This window comes from Muntiacus reevesi, chromosome 1, assembly GCF_963930625.1.
Source record: "Muntiacus reevesi chromosome 1, mMunRee1.1, whole genome shotgun sequence".
Lineage (NCBI taxonomy): Eukaryota > Metazoa > Chordata > Mammalia > Artiodactyla > Cervidae > Muntiacus > Muntiacus reevesi.
Genome location: NC_089249.1, coordinates 238052530 through 238076409, shown reverse-complemented (window position 1 = coordinate 238076409; position 23880 = coordinate 238052530). Strand labels below are relative to the sequence as shown.

Genomic DNA, 23880 nt, shown 5'->3' with positions numbered 1-23880 from the left:
TTCCATTGAAAATGTTAGCCAATGGAGAGGTAAGGATCGAAATGCAGCTAGGGTGGCCTAGGCTGGATGCTTTTGCCTGAAGTAACAGAAAGGAATCTTTCTGATTATCTCTGAAGACAGGCAGATCTGGTTTTACTTGGAACTGAAATTTGCCTCTGTCACAGCCGCCAGGCACATTCTGCTCACTTAAGATGTCCCTTTCTTCTCAGAGTCCTACCAGCTCCAGATGTATGGAGAAAATGCCCAGGACTAACAGGACTGTGATTGTGTGTGTGGATGTGCACATGTGCATGTGCGTGCACATCCACACACACAAGATTTGCATAAGTGAAAAACCAACACCTATAAACACTTTTCTATATCCTCACAACCACTCTGTGAGGGAGAACACTTTTGTTACCTCCATTTAATTATTATTACTATTATATATAATAATTATTGTTGTTGTTGCTATTTACAAAGGAAGAAATATGCCAAAGAGTATATGCAGCTTGAAAATGGCAAGAGCCAGGATTCAAACTTAGGTTGTCCAACCACAAATCCAAGTTGATCACTGAGATGTAAAAACACAGAGTGGTGGTGAAATTTCTGTTACCTTATTGGCCAATAGCTTGTTCCCCTAGCTCTTCCGCTCAGAGAAGACAAGCCCAGGACTGGGGTTGCTCAGGTGGGGAGGGGCATGCCCCTCTGGGTACCCATGTAATGGACTGTGCGATCTGCTCTCAGGTAAACTGAGTAGAGATGTGGCACCTTCAAGAAAAGAAGAGGCTTGCTCTGGTTCCTCTGCCGTTAGTCATGGATCCCAGCACCAGGGAGGGCCCTCTAAATAGGTCGCTGGTCAGGTGGAAGCATGAGGAGGCAGGAGGAGGGAGGCTATGTCTGCAAGACTACATTCCCAGAAGACAGCGTAGCTATTAATATTTTCATGGCAACAGCCACAGAAGATGATCCTCAGATGAAAAAGTTACCTCTTCTTGTAGCTATAACCAGCTACAGGCAGTGCTCTCTGAAGGCCATCAGGAAACTGTGAGGAGTTACAGGACTTTGTTACTGGAATATGCCCTCTTACTTTGAAGATGCTGCAGACATTGTGTCTGGCATTCTCCAACTGATATTGTCCTTCTGTGGTGCTCGGTATGAGAGACCCTTCCTCAAGTCAGAGCCAGAGTGTCAACAGCTTGAAAGTCACCCTCTCACAACCTCCCCGACACACTGTGTTTACCTATGCACCTCCCCTCCTCCTTCTCTTTTTTCCCCATCTTTCTTTGTTCCTGAGTTCTGTATTTATTATGACCATGAAACATTCTAGTTGGAAAACTTGCCTTAACACAGAAGTACATAAATAAAAAGACTTCATGTCCCTTTTCCCCTACCGCCACCTCTTCACCTGGCTACAGGAGGCAGGGATGTTGTCTGCCCTGCTCTCTGCTGATCCTCTCATCCAGTGTAGGGCCGGAGGCACAGGGGGGCCCTCGGTGAGCATCTGTGGAATAAATGAACAAATCGTCATCATCAGGCTGATGTGACCCCTTTATACATACAATCACATATACGGTATGCTTCTATACATAAATGGGTCCACACCATATGTACTATATACAAGTTTCTTTAGTTTTTGCTTCATAATATATCTTAGAGGTCTTCCCTTGACCCTCTATCTAGACCTGCTTCATGCTTTCTCACTGCTGACTAGATGCACCATCATTATTTGACCACTTCCATATTGACAGGCATTCAGGTTCCTTCCATTTCTATTTCCAACCATGCACCTGGATAGGCTGTGGGTAGTTGGACACCCAAGAAAGACATCTGAGATGGACTCACTGAATGGATGGGGCTCCTCCTTCCTCTCCCATTTCCTGAAAACCTGAATTTTTCTTAAACTGGACAGAGGAGAAATTCTTTTCCTTGGGAGTGGTGGGGAGTGTCAGCCCTAGGGCTTGTACTTGGCATGCACAGTCCAAGTGTGCATACACACACACACGCACACACACACCCCATCCTATCCTGGCCTGCTCACTAGGGAACTTAATTTTGAAACATGAACTGATTTATCTGTCATGTTCTATGGAAGCATGAATTGAGAGTTCTGAGGTTTGAGTTTTGACATAGGCTTTGCCACAAAATCGTCTAAAAGTATTGAGCAAATGACTCAGTTTTTATGGGGCTCATCTTCTTTACCTTTAACTGGGGTTGGGGAGTGGACGTGTTACTACTGTAAGGACACTTTTCACTGCTATCCTTCCAGGGTGAGGCATCCGTTGCCTGCCCTTGACTCCGGGTTGGCTGTGGGAGCCAAGAAATAGGAAACTGATGTTTTGGAAAGAGCAGTCAGCAGTCCTGGGTGAGGTCAGAGCTGGCAGCGTGGTGACCTCTGCCCTGGTCAGCAGATCAGCAGCCAGTTCTCCTTCCTGAGCTGCGGGGCCAGTTGCTCAGCTGACCCCTGGCAGGGGCTCGCTTTCACCCCACGCAGAGGGAAGTCTGGGCATCACCTTGCCCATGGTGTGGTGGCCTATCTACACCTCTGACAGCCTCCTGGCTACACGGCACAGACAGGGATCGGTCCTCCTGGCACTAACCAGAGTGGTGAGGACCAGGGCCCTGAAGTCACCCTCCTGGGCCCAAGCCCTGACTCTGCTGTGCTCTGTCAGTGGTGAGCTGGGGTGACTCAACCAGACCTAGTTTGCTGATCTTTAAGTAGGGGGTGAAGGTTAAATGGGAACTTTTCACATGAGCATGAGTTCAGTAAGCATTTATTATTATTAATGTCCATGACAAAAATAGCTGTTAAAGTAGGTGACCAGTAATGTTCAATGAATAAATAGATAAGTGATGAAAGAACCAGAAGTTAAGAGGCTTATACTTGGCTCCCTGCATCAGTCCGACTCATTCAAATGGAATGACTGTTTCCTAAACTTTTCCTCAGTGTCTACCCTAGCACCTTTGTTAATGGCTTTTCCTCAGTCTGGGATTCTCTTCCCATTTAGGTCTGTCTGTCAAAATTCAATCCTTCAAGGCCCTCAGTCACACCACTTCCTCCATGAAGCTTTCTTTGCTTTAATCAATGGGATATGCTAACTTTCTCCTCATGTCTCCAGTATATCTCTGTATACTGATGATTGATTCCAGTAGAGGCCTTTACCTTGAACTCCAGACTTGCGTATCCTACTGCCTGTTCAAGGTCCTCAGGAAGATGGAGAACAGACTTTTCATCCTCACCCTGTCTACCCACCCACTCAGCCAAGCTTACTCCCCCTGCAGGACCCCATCTTTGGTCTTGGCTATCCTGCTTCTTATAGGACCTTAGGCCCAAACATGGGAAGCATGATTTACTCTTCCTTCTCTCAACAGCCTGCATCTCATCCACAGGTAGTTCTGCCTCTACCTTCAAAATAAGCTGGAATCTCACCACACTTGCTACCTTCACTGCTACCTCCTTGACCCAAGCTGCCCTCTCCTCTTGCTTGGATTATTGCAAGTATCCTATGATAGCCCCTCTGATTCTTTCATATCATAAGTCACTCCTCTGCTCAAAACTCTTCAATGGCTGCCATTTCACTCAGAGTGAAAGCCAACTTCCTTAAAGTGGTCCAGTAAGTCCTGCACCCTCAGGACAATGTTACCGCTCCCTTTGTATTGGATAATCTTCAGTTATTCTCTGGAATCCTCTCTCCACCCTTTTCTCCACTGCTCTCGGTCCCTTGGAGGCTGGCTTCTGCAGGTATCCTCAACTCAGCTCTCTTACACTTTGGCTTCCAGTTGTGTTCAGTCAGTGGAAGTTGGGAGGTGAGAGGATGGAGTATTATTCCTTTGGCCCACATGTGCACATGGCCTTGGCTAGGCCACAGCTGTGTTCCACTATTAATAACACAGCGCCTGTCGTCAACCTTGGCCTGCGGCCAGCTCTTGCTAGGTTCCAACAGCCACTCCTTTCTCTTGTCCTTTCAGGCTTCCCTTCAGGATGTTAATGGCTCCTTCATCTTCCTAGCCCTGCAGTACCTCACCATCCTTGCTGGTTTTCTCTAACTCTACCCACACTTTTGTAAATAACTCCTTCTTTAAACTGTATTTAATTCCTCCTTTGGAGGTACCCTCTGCTTCTTGCCCCATGGTTACTCTGCTCAAGTTACACTCTCCCTGGCTCTTCCTCTAGCATGCTGGGTACTCTCTTGCCTCAGGGCCTTTGCACTGGCACTTCCCTTTTCCTGGCAGGCTCTTCTCCTGGATGCCCATGATCCCCTCCACCCCCCAAGTCACTCAGCTGTCACCTTCTCAGTGACCACTCCTTTTTTAAAAACTAGATACATTTTTTTAACATTTTATTTTGTATTGGGGTATAGCCGATTAATAAACAATGTGATAGTTTCAGGTGAACAGAGAAGGGACTTAGCCATTAGTGACCATTTCTTTCTCCACCCTTTTGAAAACTGTAGCCCCTCTACTCTGATGGTTCATTTTTTTTTTCCTGTAACACTTTCCACTCTCCAATACACTGCATAAATTACTTATTTATTCTGTTTCTTGTCTTTATTCCCTTAGTAGAATGTATGCTACACAAGGGAGAGTTGTTTGTCTGCTTTGTTCACTGCTGTGTCCTTACAACTTAGATCACAACCTAGATTAGTGGGATGCTCTATAATTTTCTATCCACTGAATAATGTGATTGAATAACTGGCCTGTTGTTCTTATCTCTCATGTAGTCTGCATTTGTTTCCTTGGGCTGCCCTCACAAAGTACCACAAACTGAGCAGCTTAAAACAACAGAAACTTAAAGTCTCATAATTCTGGAGGTTAGAGGCCCCAAATCAAGGCATTTGCATGGTCATGCTCCCTCTGCAACCTGCAGGGAGAATCCTTCCTTGCCTCTTCCTAGCTCCTGGTGGTTACTGACAATCCTTGGTGTCCCCTGCCCTGCAGCTGCAGAATGCTAATTTCTCTGTTCATTGTTACCGTCTGTGTATCGCTTCACAGATTGTTTTTGTTTGTTTGTTTTTTAAAGAAGGTAACCATTCATATTGGATTAGAGGCCTATCCTACTCCAGTATGAACTTATTTGAACCTAAACAATTACATCTACAACAATCATATTTCTAAATAAAGTTACATTCTCATGTATTGGGGGCTAAGGCTTCAATATATCACTTTTGGGGGCCATAATTCTACCTATAAGATGGTCTTTCAGTTCTTCCAGTGAATTTTAGTATCCAAGTGCATATCTTATTACCCAATTAGATTGTAAATTTTATAAGAGAAAAATTCAATTTTTCATCTGATGTAGCAAACTGTCTGGTCTCAGGCTGGATGTGACCTATAGGCATGTTTATCTGCCCTGAAGTATTGGCCCATGCAGTGATTTGGAAAATGTTCTGAATCAGTTTGTGAACATTTAAAAATTTGGAAACTATACCTGAAAATCTGAGAGTCTGGTTTTCATAACAAATCAGAATGTCTGGTCACACACCAGAGGAACATTGTGCCATGTTCTTCATTGCCAGAAGCCTAGCAATGGCTTGTCCTTGGACTGGATAGTGCCTTCTTCCTTACACACACACACACACATCCATATACTAGTGGATTTGCTTCTCTTAGACAACTTTGACTAATATAGTCTTCATTCATAAATGTCCATTACTATTACCCTGGTTCAAGCCATCATCACCTCTCTTCTGAATGTTACAATTGTTGCATACTTGGGATTCTGCTGCTGCTGCTGCTAAGTCACTTCAGTCGTGTCTGACTCTGTGTGAACCCAGAGACAGCAGCCCACCAGGCTCCCTTGTCCCTGGGATTCTCCAGGCAAGAACACTGGAGTGGGTTGCCATTCTAGCTATAGCCTATTTTCCAAGGAGCAACCAGAGAGACCCTTTATAACCACAAGTCAGTCATGTGACACCTCTATTTAGTGTCCTCCCTTGGCTCCTATCTCTGTCAATGTAAAAGCTGAAGTCTTTAGATGGCCTTCAAAGTCCTACACAATTGACCTTCAGTGACCTCATCTCTACAGCCTTCCCTGCCTCATGAGACGCCAACCACACACGCTTTTCCTTTAACTTTCTAGGCAAGTTCCAGCCTCAGGGCCTTTGTACCTGCTGCTCTCAGTCTGGAAAGCTCTTTGTTCTAGCTAATTCATCTGAGCTTCCCATAAGCAGAAGAACACTGCTTTCTTGTATCTCAAGAGAAGCAATGACTTTTTCCAAAATGGACCATTTAGTTCAGATTTGCCAAAATGTGTGTCTCAACCGACTGCCTGAGACTGTCCTCTCTGAGCTGGCCTGGGGTTCCTTCCATTGGTTGTTCTTGATCATTTATAATTTATGACCTCCATCATTGCACCTGTATAGAAATGGTGTTCAGCCAAGTCAAGGAGAAATGCTAAGTCTGAACATTCAGCATCACTTGCAAATTACACCATGGTTTCTCTTCACCAGTTCTCACATACCCCCCAAAGTTCTGAGTGGTTGCTTTGTAAAAAAAATCCTTGCCCTTTTATCTTAGGCCCAAGAAAACATCTGAATTCATACATGAAACATTGTGCTTTGGTGAGGGGAAATGATATGAGACACGTTATGGGAAGTGGATACTTTAAACTGATCTGTGCAGAGAAAACATCTTCCATGGTAGTTCTGTGATCAGAGAAACCCTGTGTCCCTGTATTCCTAACTCCACCCCAGGCGGCCTCTCCTGGGCCTTCTGTAAGTGGTCAGCTAAGCTCCAGAGGGCTCAGCATCAGATCACCAAATCCTTCCTCGTTGTATTCATGGAAAGACCCTGACTATTAGAAAAGAAAAGCTCCTGGACTGTGGAATCAACTAAGTTTGGCTCAAGCCCTGAATCTAACATTCATAAATGGTGGGGCCTTCAGCAAGTTATACATGCGTTAGCTTCCTCACTTACAAAATAAAGATGATAATGCTAATATTATGAGGCTGTTATGCGACTTAAATTAAGTAATGTATGATGAGAGCCTAACCTGTAGTGAACATTCAGTCACTGGGAATCAAGATGGGTTAGCACTGAAACTGAAGCCAGACTTCGGAGACATGGTGGAGAATCTGTCACCTGGGACTGAGCTGGGGTGTGTGATGTACACCCCCGATCCCTCCAGTGAGACTGATGCCTAGGTGCTCCTTCACATTGTATTCCCAGTGCTCCTCTCAGAATATAAAAGTGAACAGACCACCTCCCTCCTTGAAGTGGTCGTGTGACTGGCTGCAAGCTCAACCTCCAAGTAGCCTGCACAGCAGGACTACTTGCTTTCCCTAGGCTACACCTCCTCACTCTTTGGACCGTTCAGGAGTGACCTTTGCTCTAGGCATTAAGGAAACAATAAGTAACTTATGATCCTTCAGCTTGGCTGCTGGATCAGTCATGCCTCTGTGTAATGTTACTGGCATATTGCCATATTTTCTCCATCTCCCTTAGGAGATGCCATGGGAGGTTTTCTGAAATTCAGTCATACTGTCTCAACTGCATCCCACTGCTGTGCTTCTTATTGTTGTCAAGTTGTGTCCAACTCTTTGTGACGCCATGGACTGCAGCATGCCAGGTTTCCCTGTCCTTCACCATCTCTGGGAGCTTGCTCAAACTCATGTCCATTGAGTTGGTGATGCCATCTAACCATCTCATCCTCTGTAACCCGCCTTCTCCTTCTTCCCTCAATCTTTCCCAGCATCAGGGTCTTTTACAATGAGTTGGCTCTTCGCATCAGGTGGCCAAAGTGTTGGAGCTTCAGCCCCAGTCCTTCCAATGAATATTCAGGGTTGATTTCCTTTAGGACTGACTGCTCCTTAAACAAGATGGAAAAGAGTTTGGTCTGGTATGACCCATTTTGTGTGCATATTTGTAGCCTTAACATACTTACTTGGTCCTCCATCCTCTCACCTGTAAGATGTTGGGCTACATCGGGCAATTTCTTGGATTCCTTCTGACCTTCTGATTTTGGCAGCCAGGGCTGGGGATGAGGTGAAATGCCGTACCCGCAGCTCCAGCTTCACCCAAATAGCTAAGGTGGGGTGTTTGCAGAGAGAGACTGGGTGGGGAGCACTTTCCCAGCAGCAGGAGAATCCGTGTGGGCCAGGCCAGGCAGGGAGGGAGCAAGAACAGAAGCAGCCTTGATTCCTGAGATGCTCTCTGCCTCTTCCTCCCGTGCCACTCCCCCACACCGTCCACCCGCACAAGAACCAAACTGTGTATCTCAATCCTAGAATGTGTGGAATGTGCCACAGCCTGATAGGCATGAAGCAATCTGCAGAGAGGCAGGGAGGAGCTCTGCTCCCCAGTCAGAGGCCCGACAGTGCAAGGACTATGGGTCCTGAGGGCCGGGCGGCCCCTCCCATCCTCCCCGGGCCTGCTGCCACAGCCAGGATATCAAAGGCTGCATTGTGTTGTGAGCGGGACTTGGTCCCTCGTGTGCCAGGGAGAAGGCGGGAGGAGGGACACCGCTGGGAGGCTGTCTCCTCCCAGTGCTCCTCTGGCTGGTGTTCCCAGGGGCCTCCGCCTGGGGAGGATGGTGCACACATGGGTGGCTGCTTCTGCATCCCTGGGGAGCCAAGTCTGTCCTGGGGCCCAGGTGAGTTTCCTGGGGGGAAGGGGGACCCCGGCCTGTGGAATGCTTGAGGCGGTGGTGGGTCCACTGAAGGCTTAGGGATCTGCTGGGTTGTGGAGCTACTCTTCTCAAGATGGGGAGATGGTTGCACTTTCTGGTGTCTTCTCCTCCCTTCCTCTTCCTCACTTAGTATTTGTCATTCTGACATCGTGAAAAGGGGGTGAAACCTGGGAAGCATCTACTTTTCCTAAAGAAAGAGGCTTTGAGCTCACTCTAGGAGGAGGAGAGAAGGCTGCTTTCGGCTGCCACTCCCAGGGAGTGACTAAGCCCTTCCTTCCTTTTTTCCCAAGATGCCCCAGTTCAGGAAGAAAGCTCAGGCAGTTGGTTCCTCTGGGGACCAGCAGTGGTCATAAACTTGGTCTTAGTCACTCAACCCTATTTTTGTCAGGGTTAATGTTAGTGGAGGAAAACAGGCAGTTTCCTGCCTCCTACCTGCTACTGTGTGTGTGTGTGTGTGTGTGTGTGTACGTCAAACTGAGGTCACTCAGAGTTGTTGCTCTAAGAAATTGTCAGGTCATCTGAGGCTTGACATATGGTGACCAACCCTGCCAGTTTTGCTGGGACCCAGGGCTTTCCTAGGATGCATTCAGTGCTAAAATCAAAACAGTCCCAGGCAGACTGGGGTCACTGATCCCTCTAATGCAAGCTCCTTGCTTCTTTTCAGAGGGAAACCAAGGTGAGGCCCAGTGGTCTCACGTATGGCATTCACCAGGATGAGCTGTGGCTTTGTGGGAAGAGTGTGGATTGCGGGAGGACTCTCTTGGAAGACAAATGAGCATTATACCAAGAAATTATTTCTAACACTTGTTAGGATTCCATGTCTTCCTGGAGCACCACCATGTTTTCTTGGAGGGGGAGCCCAGGAAAACCTCTAGCCAAGGTTTTCTACTCTCTGATAGACAACTTCCCCCTGTAGTTTTGTGACCTGGGCTCAATAAGGTGGAAGGCACCAGAGGTTCCTAAAGCAAACCTGAAGCAGCCATGTTCTGCTTCCTCTGCTTGAAGTTCCAGCCTAGGCACCTTGGTATCTCCAGCAGGGAGAGGCTCCCAGACTAAAACTACCCCAGACTTAAAAATCCCCCAAATAATGCCCTTGGCACTAAATGCATGACCTTTAGCTAGAAAACATTTTGCTTCTCTAAATTTCTAAAATGTACACACTTTTCAGACCCTCCCCCTAAATCCTGCTGTCCTTGTACCCCATGGGAGCAGACATTGTGTGGGGGCTGCAAGAATATGAAGGACCCCTGGTATGTAAGGCAGGGACCTGTGTTCTAGATCTGACTTGGTTTATCTCCTTTTAGTCAGGCATCCTCATAGTTAATTGCTGGGTCTTTGAGGTTAGGTCTCATCTGGATTTGATCTTGGTTCTTTGATTTGCCTTGAGTAATTTGTTTATTAACCTTTCTGGTTTCAGTTTCCTCACCTGCAGATTTTATGATATAATTATGCTTTCCTTATAGGGTTGTGGTAGGGATTAAGTCTACACGAAAAACAGTTAAAACAACCTGGCACAGTTAATTAAGCACAGTAAATAAAACAAGGCACATTAATCACATCTCTATGACTCTGGCATATCACGCTCTCTCTCTAGGTCTCCCTCTGCTCATCTATAAAATGAGGGGGTTGTAAACTCAGCCTGTGGAGGTAAATCAAGGAGCTCTGCTCCTAGTCCCTGACCCCCCAGGTCCAGCCTGAATAACCCTGCTTCTGTTTGACATCCTGTTGTTTAGCCCAAGATTTCATGTAAAGAATTCTGCAGATTGAAAGAAACAAACCAACACTGAAGAAAACAATCTTAAAGTTCTTATGACACTATCACTCAATTACCTCATTATTTCACCACATTTTTGCTGTTCAATTGGTTAGCATCCTGGATTCACTTTTTCACCAATAGTCAGCCTGATATTTATTTCTATTGAGGCTTTTCATGCCATCTCCCCAGTTTTCTGTACTTGTCAGGGCCTTTCCCTCAGGAGGATGATATGGCATTGTAGGTATGAGGTCAGTTGTTATAAACATCCCCTTCTAGGTTCCCCTATTTATCCTAGAGAAATGGAACAAGGTATGAGACACATCCTAGGGTGACTTAATAGTATGTGAGTTTGGCAAGTCTCTTGTATTCTTTGAACCTCAGTTTTCCTGTCTCTAAAATGAATATAACGATATTATCTGTCACACAGAGCTTTTGTGAAGATTAAATCAGATAATTCATCTCATGGATTTAGCAGGGTCTGGCTTTTGATAGCCGCTCAGTAATTGTGGGCTGTTTTGTTGGTAACTAATAAGGACCACTCCAACATCCCTTCTCCTAAGCCTGACTCCACTGGAGTAGGAGTCGGTGCTCTTCTTTCTTCGGCTGCTTCTGCCATTGTGTCTGTTTCAGTGGGAGTAAACAGTGAGGACCAACAGTCCTCAGGGGTTAGGGAGGCAGGAAAGGAGGCCTGATAGCACTAAGCCCTGGACCGCTGCCCAGCTGGTCTGCAGTGGAGTGACAAAATGAAAAACACTGTTCCTGACGCCCCCCAGGTGTGCTGTATTCTCACACATGGACTCTGCCTGCAGCATTTGTTCCCATGATACTTCTTACTTTGGACATGGGCAGGGGGTGCGTTTCTGGTAACTGCCATTATTTCTGACTTCTGGATTCCTGGAAATTCTTGCCAATGTTAAACCACAGTTGCTTAGTTAAGATCACAGAGCAAGTCATGTCAAGATTTGTTGGTCTAAAAGCTTCTAGCACTGCCGATTTATCTTTCAATACTATCTTGAAGAGATCTGGCAGATTTATACCCTTAAACAGAGGATGTGGGAGAGATACATTTGCCTGCATTGATTGCTGTTGTTTGTAACTTTCCTTTCAACCTTCTTTGGTAAATATGAATCATCAGTAGAATTATAAGAGATGGAGGGATGAATGCTGACAATAGTAAATCATGATTCACATTTGAGCTTTAACAAACTTGTGAGACATTTTGAATATACTGATAATCGAGAATATGAGAACAATATGCAACTTTCTACTTTATGTCCTATTAGCTTCAGAACTTCTTTATTTGTTTCTTTTACTTTTTGGTAAAATAAAAGATTACAGATACAGTTAGGGTCCCCTGGTGGTTTTTCCCAATCTTACTCCTCACTCTCTCTCCCCCAAACTAATCACATTCATGAATTCAGGGGTTCTGTGCCTTCACTGCATATCTGTATACTCATGAGTGTTCATTAGAAGGACTGATGTTGAGGCTGAAACTCTAATACTTTGGCCACCTGATGCGAAGAGCTGACTCGTTGGAAAAGACCCTGATGCTGGGAAAGATTGAGGGCAGGAGGAGAAGGGGATGACAGAGGATGAGATGGCTGGATGGCATCATCGACTCGATGGACATGAGCTTGGGTAAACTCCGGGAGTTGGTGATGGACAGGGAGGCCTGGAGTGCTGCAGTCCATGGGGTTGCAAAGAGTTGGACACAACTGAGCGACTGAAGTAACTGAACTGAATCATTGTAAAGAATTTATTGTTAAGATTTTAAAACTTAAAGTGATATCATTCAGCAACCTTTTTTTTTTTTTAATAATTCAACACTATGATCTAAGATGGGCTTCCCTGGTGGCTCAGATGGTGAAGAATCTGAATGCAGAAGACTCAGATTTGATCCCCAGGTCGGGAAGATCCCCTGGAGAAAGGGAATGGCAACCCACTCCAGTATTCTTGCCTGGAGAATCCCATGTACAGAGGAGCCTGGTGGGCTACAATCCACAGGGTCACAAAGAGTCGGACATGACTAAACAACTAACACTACTAAACTATGATCTAAGATACATTCATGTAGATAAACATAGCTGTAATTCTAATTTGATATTTGTCCCAACAAGGACAATGTGGGCTCACATCATAAAAACTGCTGGTGGTATGATTATCAAGTCAAAGAAATAAAATGTGGGTGGAGAAAAAAAGCATGCAGGGAAATCTTTACTGTTTAGTTTTCTTCTTGAATTTGGGAGTGGTGGTGAATAAGTGGGACCAAAGAGAGACTAAGAGAGAAGTGGGAGTATATTCTCATTTCCAGCAAGTTTCTGTGACTGAAATATCTCCTGAGTTGGAGACCTTAGACTTCAGTGTTCTGAAGTTAGGTTTAAATAGTGGAACCGGCAAGATCTACACCCATGATCTGGATGATATCTGACTCTGTATGACTCTGGTAAAATCACTACTTCTCTCTGGGCCTTAGATTCTCAACAGTAAAATTAGGAGTGGAATTCATTGATCTCTATTTCCTTCAAATATTCATTTTCTGTAATTATTGCCTCTCCTCATTTTTATCTCTCATATTTAAAATGTCAAGATGCCTTCTCTTTTCTAACTTTAAAATACAGTGTCACTTTATTCCCTGTCTTCTCATTTGCCAAGATCACAGTCCACATTCTCACACTCACATTGTGGATTGTCATACAGTTTTCAGCTATCCTCCCTGCCTCTCTTTCTTGCCTCTTGCTGTCCTTTCAGTGCTATCCCAGGTAGAATTTCCACTTTTGTTTTGCCAAACCCATACTCAAGAATGTTCCATAGCTCCATATTGCTTGCTATATCCATTCTAAATTCCTCTGACTTCTTTAAAATGTTCTCCTTATCCTGACCCTACCATATTTATCAGTTTTAGCTCCATCATCCTGACCTCTCCAGTATGTTCTTTGTCAGCTCATGCACATGCAAACATTCGCTCCTGTCCTGCTGATCTCTTTACCAGTAATCCCACTTTTCTACCACCTATATAAATCTACCAACAAAGAAAAGAGGAAGCCACAGACTGAGAGATAATATTTGCAAATTACATATCTAATACTTGTATCCAGAATAGAAGAAAAATCTTATAACCCAGTAATGAGAAGCTAAACCATCCAATAAAAATTTTCAGATACTTTCATTCAGAAAATATAAGGATGGAAATCATACATGTGAAAAATGCTCAGCATCATTAGCCGTGCTCAGTCACATCTGACTCATGCGAACCCATGGACTGTCCACCAGTCGTCCCTGTCCATGGAATTTTACAGGTGAGACTACTGGAGTGGGTTGCCAAGTGGGTTCTCTCTTGGCAAATGAGAAGCCATTCTCTTCTCCAGGGAATCTTCCCAACCCAGGAATTGAACCCAAGTCTCTTGTATCTCCTGAATTGGTAGGCAGATTCTTTACCACTAGTGCCATCTGGGAATCCCTCATTAGTTATTAGGAAGGTGTAAATTAATGAGATAAAACTACACACCTACTAGAATGACTACAGATAAGAAGACTGATACTAAAGTGGTGTGGATGTGGAGAAACAGGAACTTTCATGTGTAGCTGATGGGAATGCAAAAGGTACAGCAACTTTGGAAAGCAGTTTGGCAGGTTTTTTTGAACTAAGTGTTAGTAATTTTCTGACCAATAATAAAAATAAAACTAGCTTCCAGAAAGTAATTTATTGATTCACAAATGAAAAGTCCAGGGATTGTTTGTTTCAAGTACGTCTGGATCAAAGTATTTAAATGATTTTAACTGATTCCAGGTGAGCTATTTGAAAACCTAAAAGATGATGCTGTTAAAGTGCTGCACTCAATATGCCAGCACATTTGAAAAACTCAGCAATGGTCACAGGACTGAAAAACGTCAGTTTTCATTCTAACCACAAAGAAAGGCAATGCCAAAGGATATTCAACTGTTATGCTGATTCCACATGCCTCCATGTGATTTCATATGCTTCCTTGATTTTACCAGGGCTTCCCTGGTGGCTCAGCTGGTAAAGAATCCTCCTGCAATGTGGGATACCTGGGTTTGATCCCTGGGTTGGGAAGATCCCCTGGAGAAGGGAATGGGTACCCACTCCAGTATTTTGGCCTGGAGAATTCCACGGACTGTATAGTCCATGTGGTTGAAAAGAGTCGGACACGACTGAGTGGCTTCACTTTCACTTTCACATGCTAGCAAGGTAATGCTCAAAAACCTTCAAGATAGGCTTCAATGGTACATGAACCAAGAACTTCCAGATGTACAAGCTGGATTTAGAAAAGGCAGAGGAACCAGAGATCAAATTGCCAATATCCATCGAAACATAGAAAAAGCAAGAGAATTCCCGAAAAACATCTACTTCTGCTTCATTGACTATGCTAGAGTCTTTGACTGTGTAGATCAAACTGTGGAAAATTCTTCAAGAGATGGAATACCAGACCACCTGACCTACCTCCTGAGAAACTTGTATGCAGGTCAAGAAGCAATAGTTAAAACTGGACATGGAACAACAGACTGATTCAAAATTGGGAAAGGAGTACATCAAGGCTGTATATTGTCACCCTGCTTATTTAACTTCTATACAGAGTACATTCGAAATACCCGGCTAGATGAAGCACAGGCTGGGATCAAGACTACCAGTAGAAATACCAACAACTTCAGATATGCAGATGACACCACCCTAATGGCAGAATGTGAAGAGGAACTAAAGAGCCTGTTGATGAAGGTGAAAGACCAGAGTGAAAAAGCTGGCCCTAAAACTCAACATTCATGAAAACTAAGATCATGGTATCCAGTCCCATCACTTCATGGCAAATAGATGGGGAAAAAGTGGAAACAGTAGCAGATTTTATTTTCTTGGGCTCCCAAATCACTGCGGACTGTGACTGCAGCCATGAAATTAAAAGACACTTGCTCCTTGGAAGTAAAGCTATGATAGACCTAGACAGCATATTAAAAGCAGAGATATCACTTTGCTGACAAAGGTTCATATAGTCAATGCTATGTTTTTTCAGGTAGTCATGTATGGGTGTGAGAGTTGGACCATAAAGAAGGCTGAGCGCCAAAGAACTGATGCTTTTGAACTATGGTGCTGGAGAAGACTCTTTTTTTGGATAAGACTCGAGAGTCTCTTGGGCCGCAAGGAGATCAAACCAGTGAATCCTAAAGAAAATAAACCCTGAATATTCTTTGGAGGGACTGATGCTGAAGCTGAAGCTGCAATACTTTGGCCACCTGATGCGAAGAACCAACTCATTGGAAAAGACCCTGATGCTGGGAAAGAATGAGGTCAGGAAAAGAAGGTAGCAACAGAGGATGAGATGGTTGCAAGCATCACCAACTAAATGGACATGAACTGGGCAATACCCAGGAGATAATGTAGGTCAGGGAAGTGTGGTGTGCTGCAGTCCATGGGGTCACAAACAGTCCGACGTGGCTTAGTGACTGAACAATTCCAACAACCTTTCCCACTCTGTTTAGAAAATCGCTAGCTACCCAAGTCATGCAAATACTCTTCTATATTTTGCTCCAAGTTTTTTGGGTGTCTTTTAAAAAAAACAAGTACCTAAATAATTCTGATGCAGATGATCCACAAATCACATTCTACAAAACTGTGATTTTTCTTCTCTAAACCTCACATGTTTTTTAAGAGCTGTGCGCCCTGCCTTCTCCCCCAAATTGAGGTCACCATCCTGAACTTCCTTCTTCAAGATGGGATTATGCCACAGACCCTCACGGTCCTTAGGCAACTGTCTCTTCTCATGGACACACAAAGCTTGGGAGGACTAGGTGTAAATAAGTGAGCTGGCATTCCTGGGGACCATGATGGCCAGAGAATAAATGCCCCGTAGAGGTGGCAGCAACCACTCAGTACCAGCTGACTGTTGCCAGATGAGCATGAAGGCCCCAGACTACAGTTCTTCCAGTTTTCAAAGCAAAGCCAAGCATCTGGGTTATGTAAAACATCCTGATTTCTAAATGATGTAGAGCAATTTAAATCTTAAAAGTGCACAGTGTAGAGGAAAAAAAAGAAAAGAAAATGGTGGGTTTTTATGGCCCGTGGCCTCTGGTATACCAGTTTTCAAACTCTATCCTAGAGTAGGGAACCAGGCTGCCACTCAAAGTGATTCTAGGACCTGCAGGATTATTACTTGGGAGCATATTAGAAATGCAGAATCTCAAGCTTTCAACTAGTGAGGCAGAATCTGCATTTTATCAATACGTGTTGATAAGTGTTACTCGCTCATTCGCATCTGACCCTTTGGGACTGTAGGTTCCTCTGTCCATGGGATTCTCCAGGCAAGAATACTGGAATGGGTAGTCATTCCATTCTCCAGTAAAATCTCCCTGACCCAGGGATGGAAAGAGGGTCTCCTTCATGGTAGGCAGATTCTTCACTGTCTGAGGCACTAGGGCAGTTTATCAATAGCCCCAGGTGATTCATTAAAGTTTGAAAACCTTATGCAGATAATGTGGTTCTTACTGACTCAAATCAGAGTCATTTGGGAACTTAAGAAAAATACCTGCATCGATGTGGTGACGTCGCGCTCTTCTTGTCTAGGCTTAAGCAGCACCTGGCAAGGAACCCAAGTTCAAGGCAACAGGACCACTCTTCTCATTTGTCCGGGCCCCTCATCTCCCCTTCCTGCCTGTTGGTGGTGTGTGTAAGGCCGGTGCTGTGTGAATCACGTCCCATCTGGGTCTCCTGCCCCCTCTCCCAGGCCATCGGCGGGGCTGGTGGCTCAGACGCGCCAAGGACAGTCTCGTTTAGTTTTCCTGGAGGGTCTCGCGAGGCGTCGCGCCGTGCTAGTCTCTCCGTGCGTAAACATCCCACCTGCCCTTGCGGTGCCCATGGAACGCTCTTTTTTCACTCAGCGGGTGAGGCTTCCAGTTCACAGCGAGTCCCTGGGGTTCCCCCTGAGGTGGTGCATCTTGTTGAGCAGCTCTCTTGGAGTGTCGAGATAAGATAAGAGAGGCCCGTGCCTCGTGGTGGTCGTCCTCACTGCGTGCTGTGAGGACTAACTTGGCCCTCGTATTCTCCCTTCGTCGGGGTTGCATGGGGGAGTTTGAGCGACCTTGGAGGGTCCGGCGAGGCGAAGCGGAGCCTCTGTGAGACATTTCAGCTTCTTGTGAGGTAAATGGAGGAAGAAAAGGGGGGAGGATACAGGGTGGGGTAGAGGCCGGGGCCAACCTGGAGGGTCCCTTGTATCCTGAAGGGCCTTGCATGTCAGGTCTTTTCCTCATGACCTCGTCATGGATGGGATCCTGGACGGCCTTGCGTGTCAGGTATTTTTTCATGACCTTGTCATGGGTAGGATCTCCAATAATGGCTCCCGGCATCTCCCCCTTTTTTATTTTTTAAAACAGCCAGATGACTTTTAGCTGCAAGCTTCCGAGTGCTCTGCTGAAGAGCTCTGACGATACAAGGGAGGATAGTAATAATAATAAGAATCAGTGTTTATTACAGCAATGTAACTGAGAACAGTAGACAAAATATGTTTGGCAGAAATAAAGTTGGAGAAGGCTTTAAAGAAATCACTGGGAGCTCCAGCGGCAGTAAAATCCAGTCGGGAATGCTTGATTGTTCTAATCTGTGCATGCAATCTGTCTAAATCTAAACTTATGCTAGAGCTATTCTATACCCCTGAAATATGATTTTTAATTTTTTCCCAATTGTAATCAGTCTCATTAACCTTTAAGGGTCTTACACAAATCCACTGGTAGTCTGCGTGGCAGGACAGTGCTAATTTTATTTTTAGGGCTTGCAGTTCTGTTTCGATATGCATCACCGCTTCCTCCAGAGCATCCACCTTCATCTCCAGTCCTCTGTCAACGACCTCTCGAGGAGCCAAAACCAAGGAGACACCCTTTGACATAGTATCAACATACTGTGCAGTATGCACCCGCAGGGTTAATGCAACTGCCGCTGGGAAGAAAGTAAAACAAGCATAGCAATAAAAACCCTTTTAGGAGAGGCTGAAGATCCCTGTAGAGAAGCTATTCCCTGTGCTTGATGGCAAAGCGACTCATTTTGTCTCCATGTGGGTATGGAGGCTTGTTGAGTTGTATGTGCAGAACATCCTGGTTGCAGGTCGTGAGGCATCTGATCTTCATCCAAAAATAAATTACTGAGATAAGCTTTAGAAACAAACTTAGAGTGTCTTTTTTAATAACTTAATTAAATCTGTTAGCAATATAACATAACAAGGAACTATCTCAGAAGTGAGTCTTAGTAAACACTAAACCTTAATTAACAAAACTAGAAACTTAGTTTAACAATTTACAAAACTTAATATTTAGTGATTTTAAAAAAAATTATGGATATATTAATCCTGTAGCCAGGGAAGGCTTTAACCCATCAAATAAAAATGAGGTTTGTCAGGGAGCTGGGAAAAGCCAAGCGGCTGTCTTGGATTTCCCATAGCCCCGACTCTTTGATTTTCAGCTATTGTTCACCCATTTTTAATTACCCAATTTAGGAGTAGACTGTTGCCATGTGTTAAGACATTAGGATAGCACAAGTCTAACAGTGAGGGGTTATTTTTGGTAGAAACAGAATGAGCTTCTACATGTACCATAGTCTTAAATAACACTTATTTGCTTTACTAAAGTAACAAAAGATTTTAAAAACAAATATAAATAACTGAAAGGCAAAGAAATTAATAATCTGTTATTGAAGATTCATTCTAAGAAAACTTTGTTCTCTTAACATAGAGAGTAGACTAAATTTCAGTCTGTTACCAACTTACCAGATAGCAAACAAACAAAATTTTTCAGTTAATCTTAGATAAGTCTTTTTTATAAATCTTGAAGAACTAGCAGTATTTTTTTTTAAGGCATGAGAGTGAAACCATACAAGGCATGTTTAAAATCTAATTAAATTGTAATTAACAAAGTAGTCTGGTCATTGCTGTGACTTGTAACACTTTAACATGATAACTAAAATTATAACTGACAGCATTTTACCAGGACATATCAGATTTTCATGAATGTCACATAATTTTTAGGATATCTATATAAGTAACATCAATCATACAATATATCCTGAGGAGATTTATCACTCCTCCAACAATATTTCCCATGCAATTTAACATGTCAAGTGAACTCAGGTAGTTTAATAGCTCTTTGGGATGTTTCAGGGGCCCTCTGAATCATCCCAAAGTCAGTTAGAAGTCAAGCTATTTAGGCAGTTTTGTCAATAAATATCAAAAGGATTTATAACACAGAGTCAGAGAGAGTCATATAGATCACTGTGAAATAATATATTCACTTAGCCAAAGTAACAAAGAAGATTTCAAAGGTAAACATAGAACAGATCACTTCAGAGGTAAAGAAACTTAAAATCCAATATCAAAGGCAGTTCAACATCTCAAGAAAATTTTTATTTATACACAAAACTCTTCCCTTGGGGTCTAGTTTCCATAAAACCTTTTAATCACTTTTTGTACCCATTTGTTCTCCCATCCTGGAACAGCCAACTGTAAGTCAAACTTACTTCCTTTTTTCTTCATAAAATGTAACTTCATTTTTCATACCTTCTTTACTGAACACACACATCTTACTTTTTTTTTTTAAGCAACCAAGAATTGACTTTCATATTAGCATTTTATAGATTGGTGAACATAAATACCAGTGATAATTAAAAAAAAAAAATTCTAGCGAACATCTCAGGATGGCATCAAACATTATTCATTTGTAGTCTCAAATCTCCTTAGTTTTTCTGTAAAAGAAAATCAGTGTTTAGTAGTAAATGTTTGAAAATCTTATTTTATTTGGAAATGACCTAATTATTTAATAGACTTACAATACTTAGTTTAGCACAACCCTTAGAAATTTAAGTTACACCAATCTGGAGAGACTATTGTAGACAGATATTTTTAAAGAATAATTATTCTTAATAGAGTTTATATACAAACTCATATCTCACTTACATTTTTTAGAAGTTTTTTCACTCGAGGTAATTTCTTTGTTGACAAACTTGTAACAGATATAATATTTAACTTATATTAAACCTAGGCACAATGAAAATATTTTACTTGATGTTAATTACTCTAAGACATGTCTATATTAGATAGGTCAACAAAAAAACATTAATATCAGGTATTTAATACTGAATATTTCCCAGTTTACCTGAACCTGGAATTTATTGTTTAATTTAGAGTTATTTGATTTGTAAGAAGTGCTCCCTTCTGGAAACCAAGGACATTGCTCTTGGACAAACGTAAAAAAGGACTGAACACTGGTCTTTTTAACTTTAATTCCTCTGCGGTTAAGGAGTTGCATTATGACTCCAATAAAAAGCTGCCTTTCTTTTGACTAACTGTTGCCCATTTTTGTTAGTAATTAGAAGAAGAAAAAGGAGAGGATCTTAATCTTAGAAAAGAAGGAAGCTGAAACCTACCCACCTTTTTACCCTACCTTTCTTATGTAGGGGGGCCTGTAGCGCCCTAGTGGGGTCTTACCTGAAACCTACCCAGCTAGTGGGGTCCTACTTGAAACCTACCCAGCTACTGGGGTCCTACCCACCCTCCTTACCCTACCTGTCTTATACAGGGGGGCCTGCAACGCCCGGGTGGGGTCCTAGCCGTTTCAAAAACTGGACAATGAGAGACTTACCTTTGGGTCCCTGTTTGGGCGCCACTTGCCAGGGCCTTTGCCCCAGCAGGATCCAGGAGTACCCTCAGGATGAATGGCGTCGGCGAGAGAGAGAGAGAGAGAGAGAGAGAGAAAGAGAGAGAGAGACACCAGACCAGGGTGTGCAGCAGAGTCTGGCAGTGTTTTATTTTTCATTGTAGCCTTTATACCCTAAGTTGGTACATTTCTAAGGGGGAGATAAGCATACAGACTTAGTTTAACATTACATCAGCTTGTCCTTCACAAAACCAGGTGTTCTCTGTATATTTTTGTTTATGAGAGTCTTTTCCATAGATTTTTTTGTACAGTATCTTCTGGCCTTGAGCTTAGCAGAAAACAGAAAAGTGGCGATCTCATGGTACAGCAGGTTGCAACATAGTAGAAATACAATCCTGTTAACACAAAGGTCAGTCTTTTTGCGGAAGTTCTCAGCTAAATTTGTCTAAAAAGTTTAGCACACAAAGACTCTGCGGCTCTGGTGAGGGAGTCCCTGTATAGCACTCCTGGTTAAAATGAACAATTATCTTATTGTTTTTACACTAGGGCTAAACTCTTATTTTTCTGGATCTTTAACTATATTAACAATAGTTTCTACTGCACAACCTCAGCACATTAACAGCAATCAAACGTTGATCCAATAACCACTTTTAAAATAATATTTTTTGTGTTCTCTAATAGGACTTCCTCACCCCCCAAAGGGCCCTGTGCCTATTAGGGCCTTTTTTATGGATAATCTCTATGTATAATATCTTTTGGCTTTCAGGCCTGTTGACAATTTATGGCTTGCACCTGGTGTAACTTTAAGCAACTTCAGTAGCCTACCCTGTCTTTTTTGTGGTTAATCTATTTTCTTTTTATTAGGTGTCATCTCCATGGGAACTAGATAGGATTACATTTTTACAGAACAGAAATACAAAGGATTGCAAAAACAGCAGGTATAGCACAAAACAGGCTCTAGTCTAAAAGTTGACTACCTGCAGGACTCACAAGCTAATCTCTATCTAAACTATTTTCTATTAGGCACATTTGTGGCTATTTTATTTGTGGAGCCTTTCTCACCCCGCGGAGGGACCTATGCTTAATGGTTTCTTTTGTTAGCATACGGTGCTTAGGATGTTTAGAACAATCATGACTATTTTTTGCAATGAGAACACACATTTATCAAGCAAGCCAGAATGCCAGCAAAAGGGTTTGAATTGAAGTATTTCCTTCATCTTTGGCCCCTTCATAGGGTACCAGTGTCCAGGAGATTTATTAGTTAGGGTTTTAAGTTGGTCCTCATTCAGTGAAAGAGGAGCAGGAGAGCTCTCAGCAGGCAACACAAGAATCCGCAACAGGGTGAACAAGAACAACAGCAGAAAAGGGGGGAGGATACAGGGTGGGGTAGAGGCCGGGGCCAACCTGGAGGGTCCCTTGTATCCTGAAGGGCCTTGCATGTCAGGTCTTTTCCTCATGACCTCGTCATGGGTGGGATCCTGGACGGCCTTGCGTGCCAGGTATTTTTTTCATGACCTCGTCATGGTTGGGATCTCCCATAATGGCTCCCAGCACTGGGAGAGGGGGAAGAAAAAAAGAGAAGAAAACAAAGGAAAGGAAGAGAAAAGAAAAATACGTGTGACTGGGTAGCATGATGAAGGACATAAATTAACATTTTTGGAGATGAGGCCTAGGCACTGATATTTTAAAAAGTCACTGCTTTTTCAGAAGCCTTTGGATAACTTGAATAGGCAGACAGAGTTGAAAATCACTCAGATCAAGCCTTCACCTATAATCAGGAAAAGTGAAATCTGAAAAAAAAAGGACAGATGAAATATCCTGACCAGTGTCACTTAACCTATGTATGGGAGAATCTGATTTGTGCAAACTCATATCTCATGATTCTCAAGCCAGAACCTTTTCTGCTACAGTTACTTTGGTTCCTGGGGGCAGAACTACAAAATGATCCTGGTAGACTATAGCTCATTACTGCTAGCTTCCAGGTAAGCTGCCTAATTTCAGGACTAACGCGATTGCTACATGAAAAGCTGTGAGCTAATGACCCGTCCTACAGCACATTCAAGCCTAAATTCATTTCATTCTCCCTTGTTCATTACCCTAAAAAAATGTTAACTGTTCCTGCTATGAAAAAATGGAAGATCCTCAGCTTTGGTCTCAAAATCCCACTGAACAGGCATGGAAGAAGGCAGACTTCTGGCAGCAATATGAGGGTTTGGGTTCAAGGTTAACCAGCCATGATTGGATGGTGCGTGATAACTTCATTCCTTATCACTCTTGGACTGCCTGTGCTTCAAAAGAAGCACAGGTTCAGAATGCATATCTAGTAGATCTGCTTGACTTTGATCCACCAGCATTTTACAAATGAAGAAGTCGGATGGATTAGATGACTGACTGACGATTAGTAGCTGAGCCAAGATTCCTAACCCCTATTTCCAGTATCAGGTATTGCTTACAATATTCTGACCCCATGGTAGAGTTCTTGACCAGTGTCAGGTTCTAAAGAACAGAACAACCAACAATAATGGGTTAAGAACCTGAGTTCTTTTGTTGTATTTTGAGGATACCATGAAAGAGGCCCACATTCCATGTCAATACTTTCAAATTTCCCTTCTTTTTTATCTACTGCCTTGTGCTTTATAACTGCACTTTTCTTGACTTTTCAACTCTTTGCCATCAAAATAGCCTCCTCCTTAACCCTAGTATGTGCTATGATCTTCTCTTTTTCACTCCAGTTTTACAGCTGCAAAGACAGGAACATCTTAGCGAGCTGGGGATGAAAGAAATCCCATAAAGCAACGGTTCTCAGCCTTTTTGGCACTAGGGAGTGGTTTTGTGGAAGACAGTTTTTTGCAGTGACTGGGGGTGGGAAATGGTTTTGGGA

General features: G+C 43.3%; 1 protein-coding gene across 6 annotated transcripts in view; it reads left to right on the top strand.

Moving 5' to 3' along the window:
- The first annotated feature begins 8379 nt into the window (after positions 1-8379).
- Positions 8380-23880, top strand: part of SH3TC2 (SH3 domain and tetratricopeptide repeats 2) — a 69288-nt gene continuing 53787 nt past the window's right edge. For 5 of the 6 annotated variants that reach the window (XM_065918869.1, XM_065918868.1, XM_065918867.1 and 2 more), the window contains exon 1: positions 8380-8569. In XM_065918869.1, coding sequence (XP_065774941.1) covers positions 8518-8569 — 52 coding nt within the window. In that variant the 5' untranslated portion in view covers positions 8380-8517. The remainder of the gene's footprint in view (positions 8570-23880) is intronic. The other variant, XM_065918870.1, reaches the window with a different exon arrangement.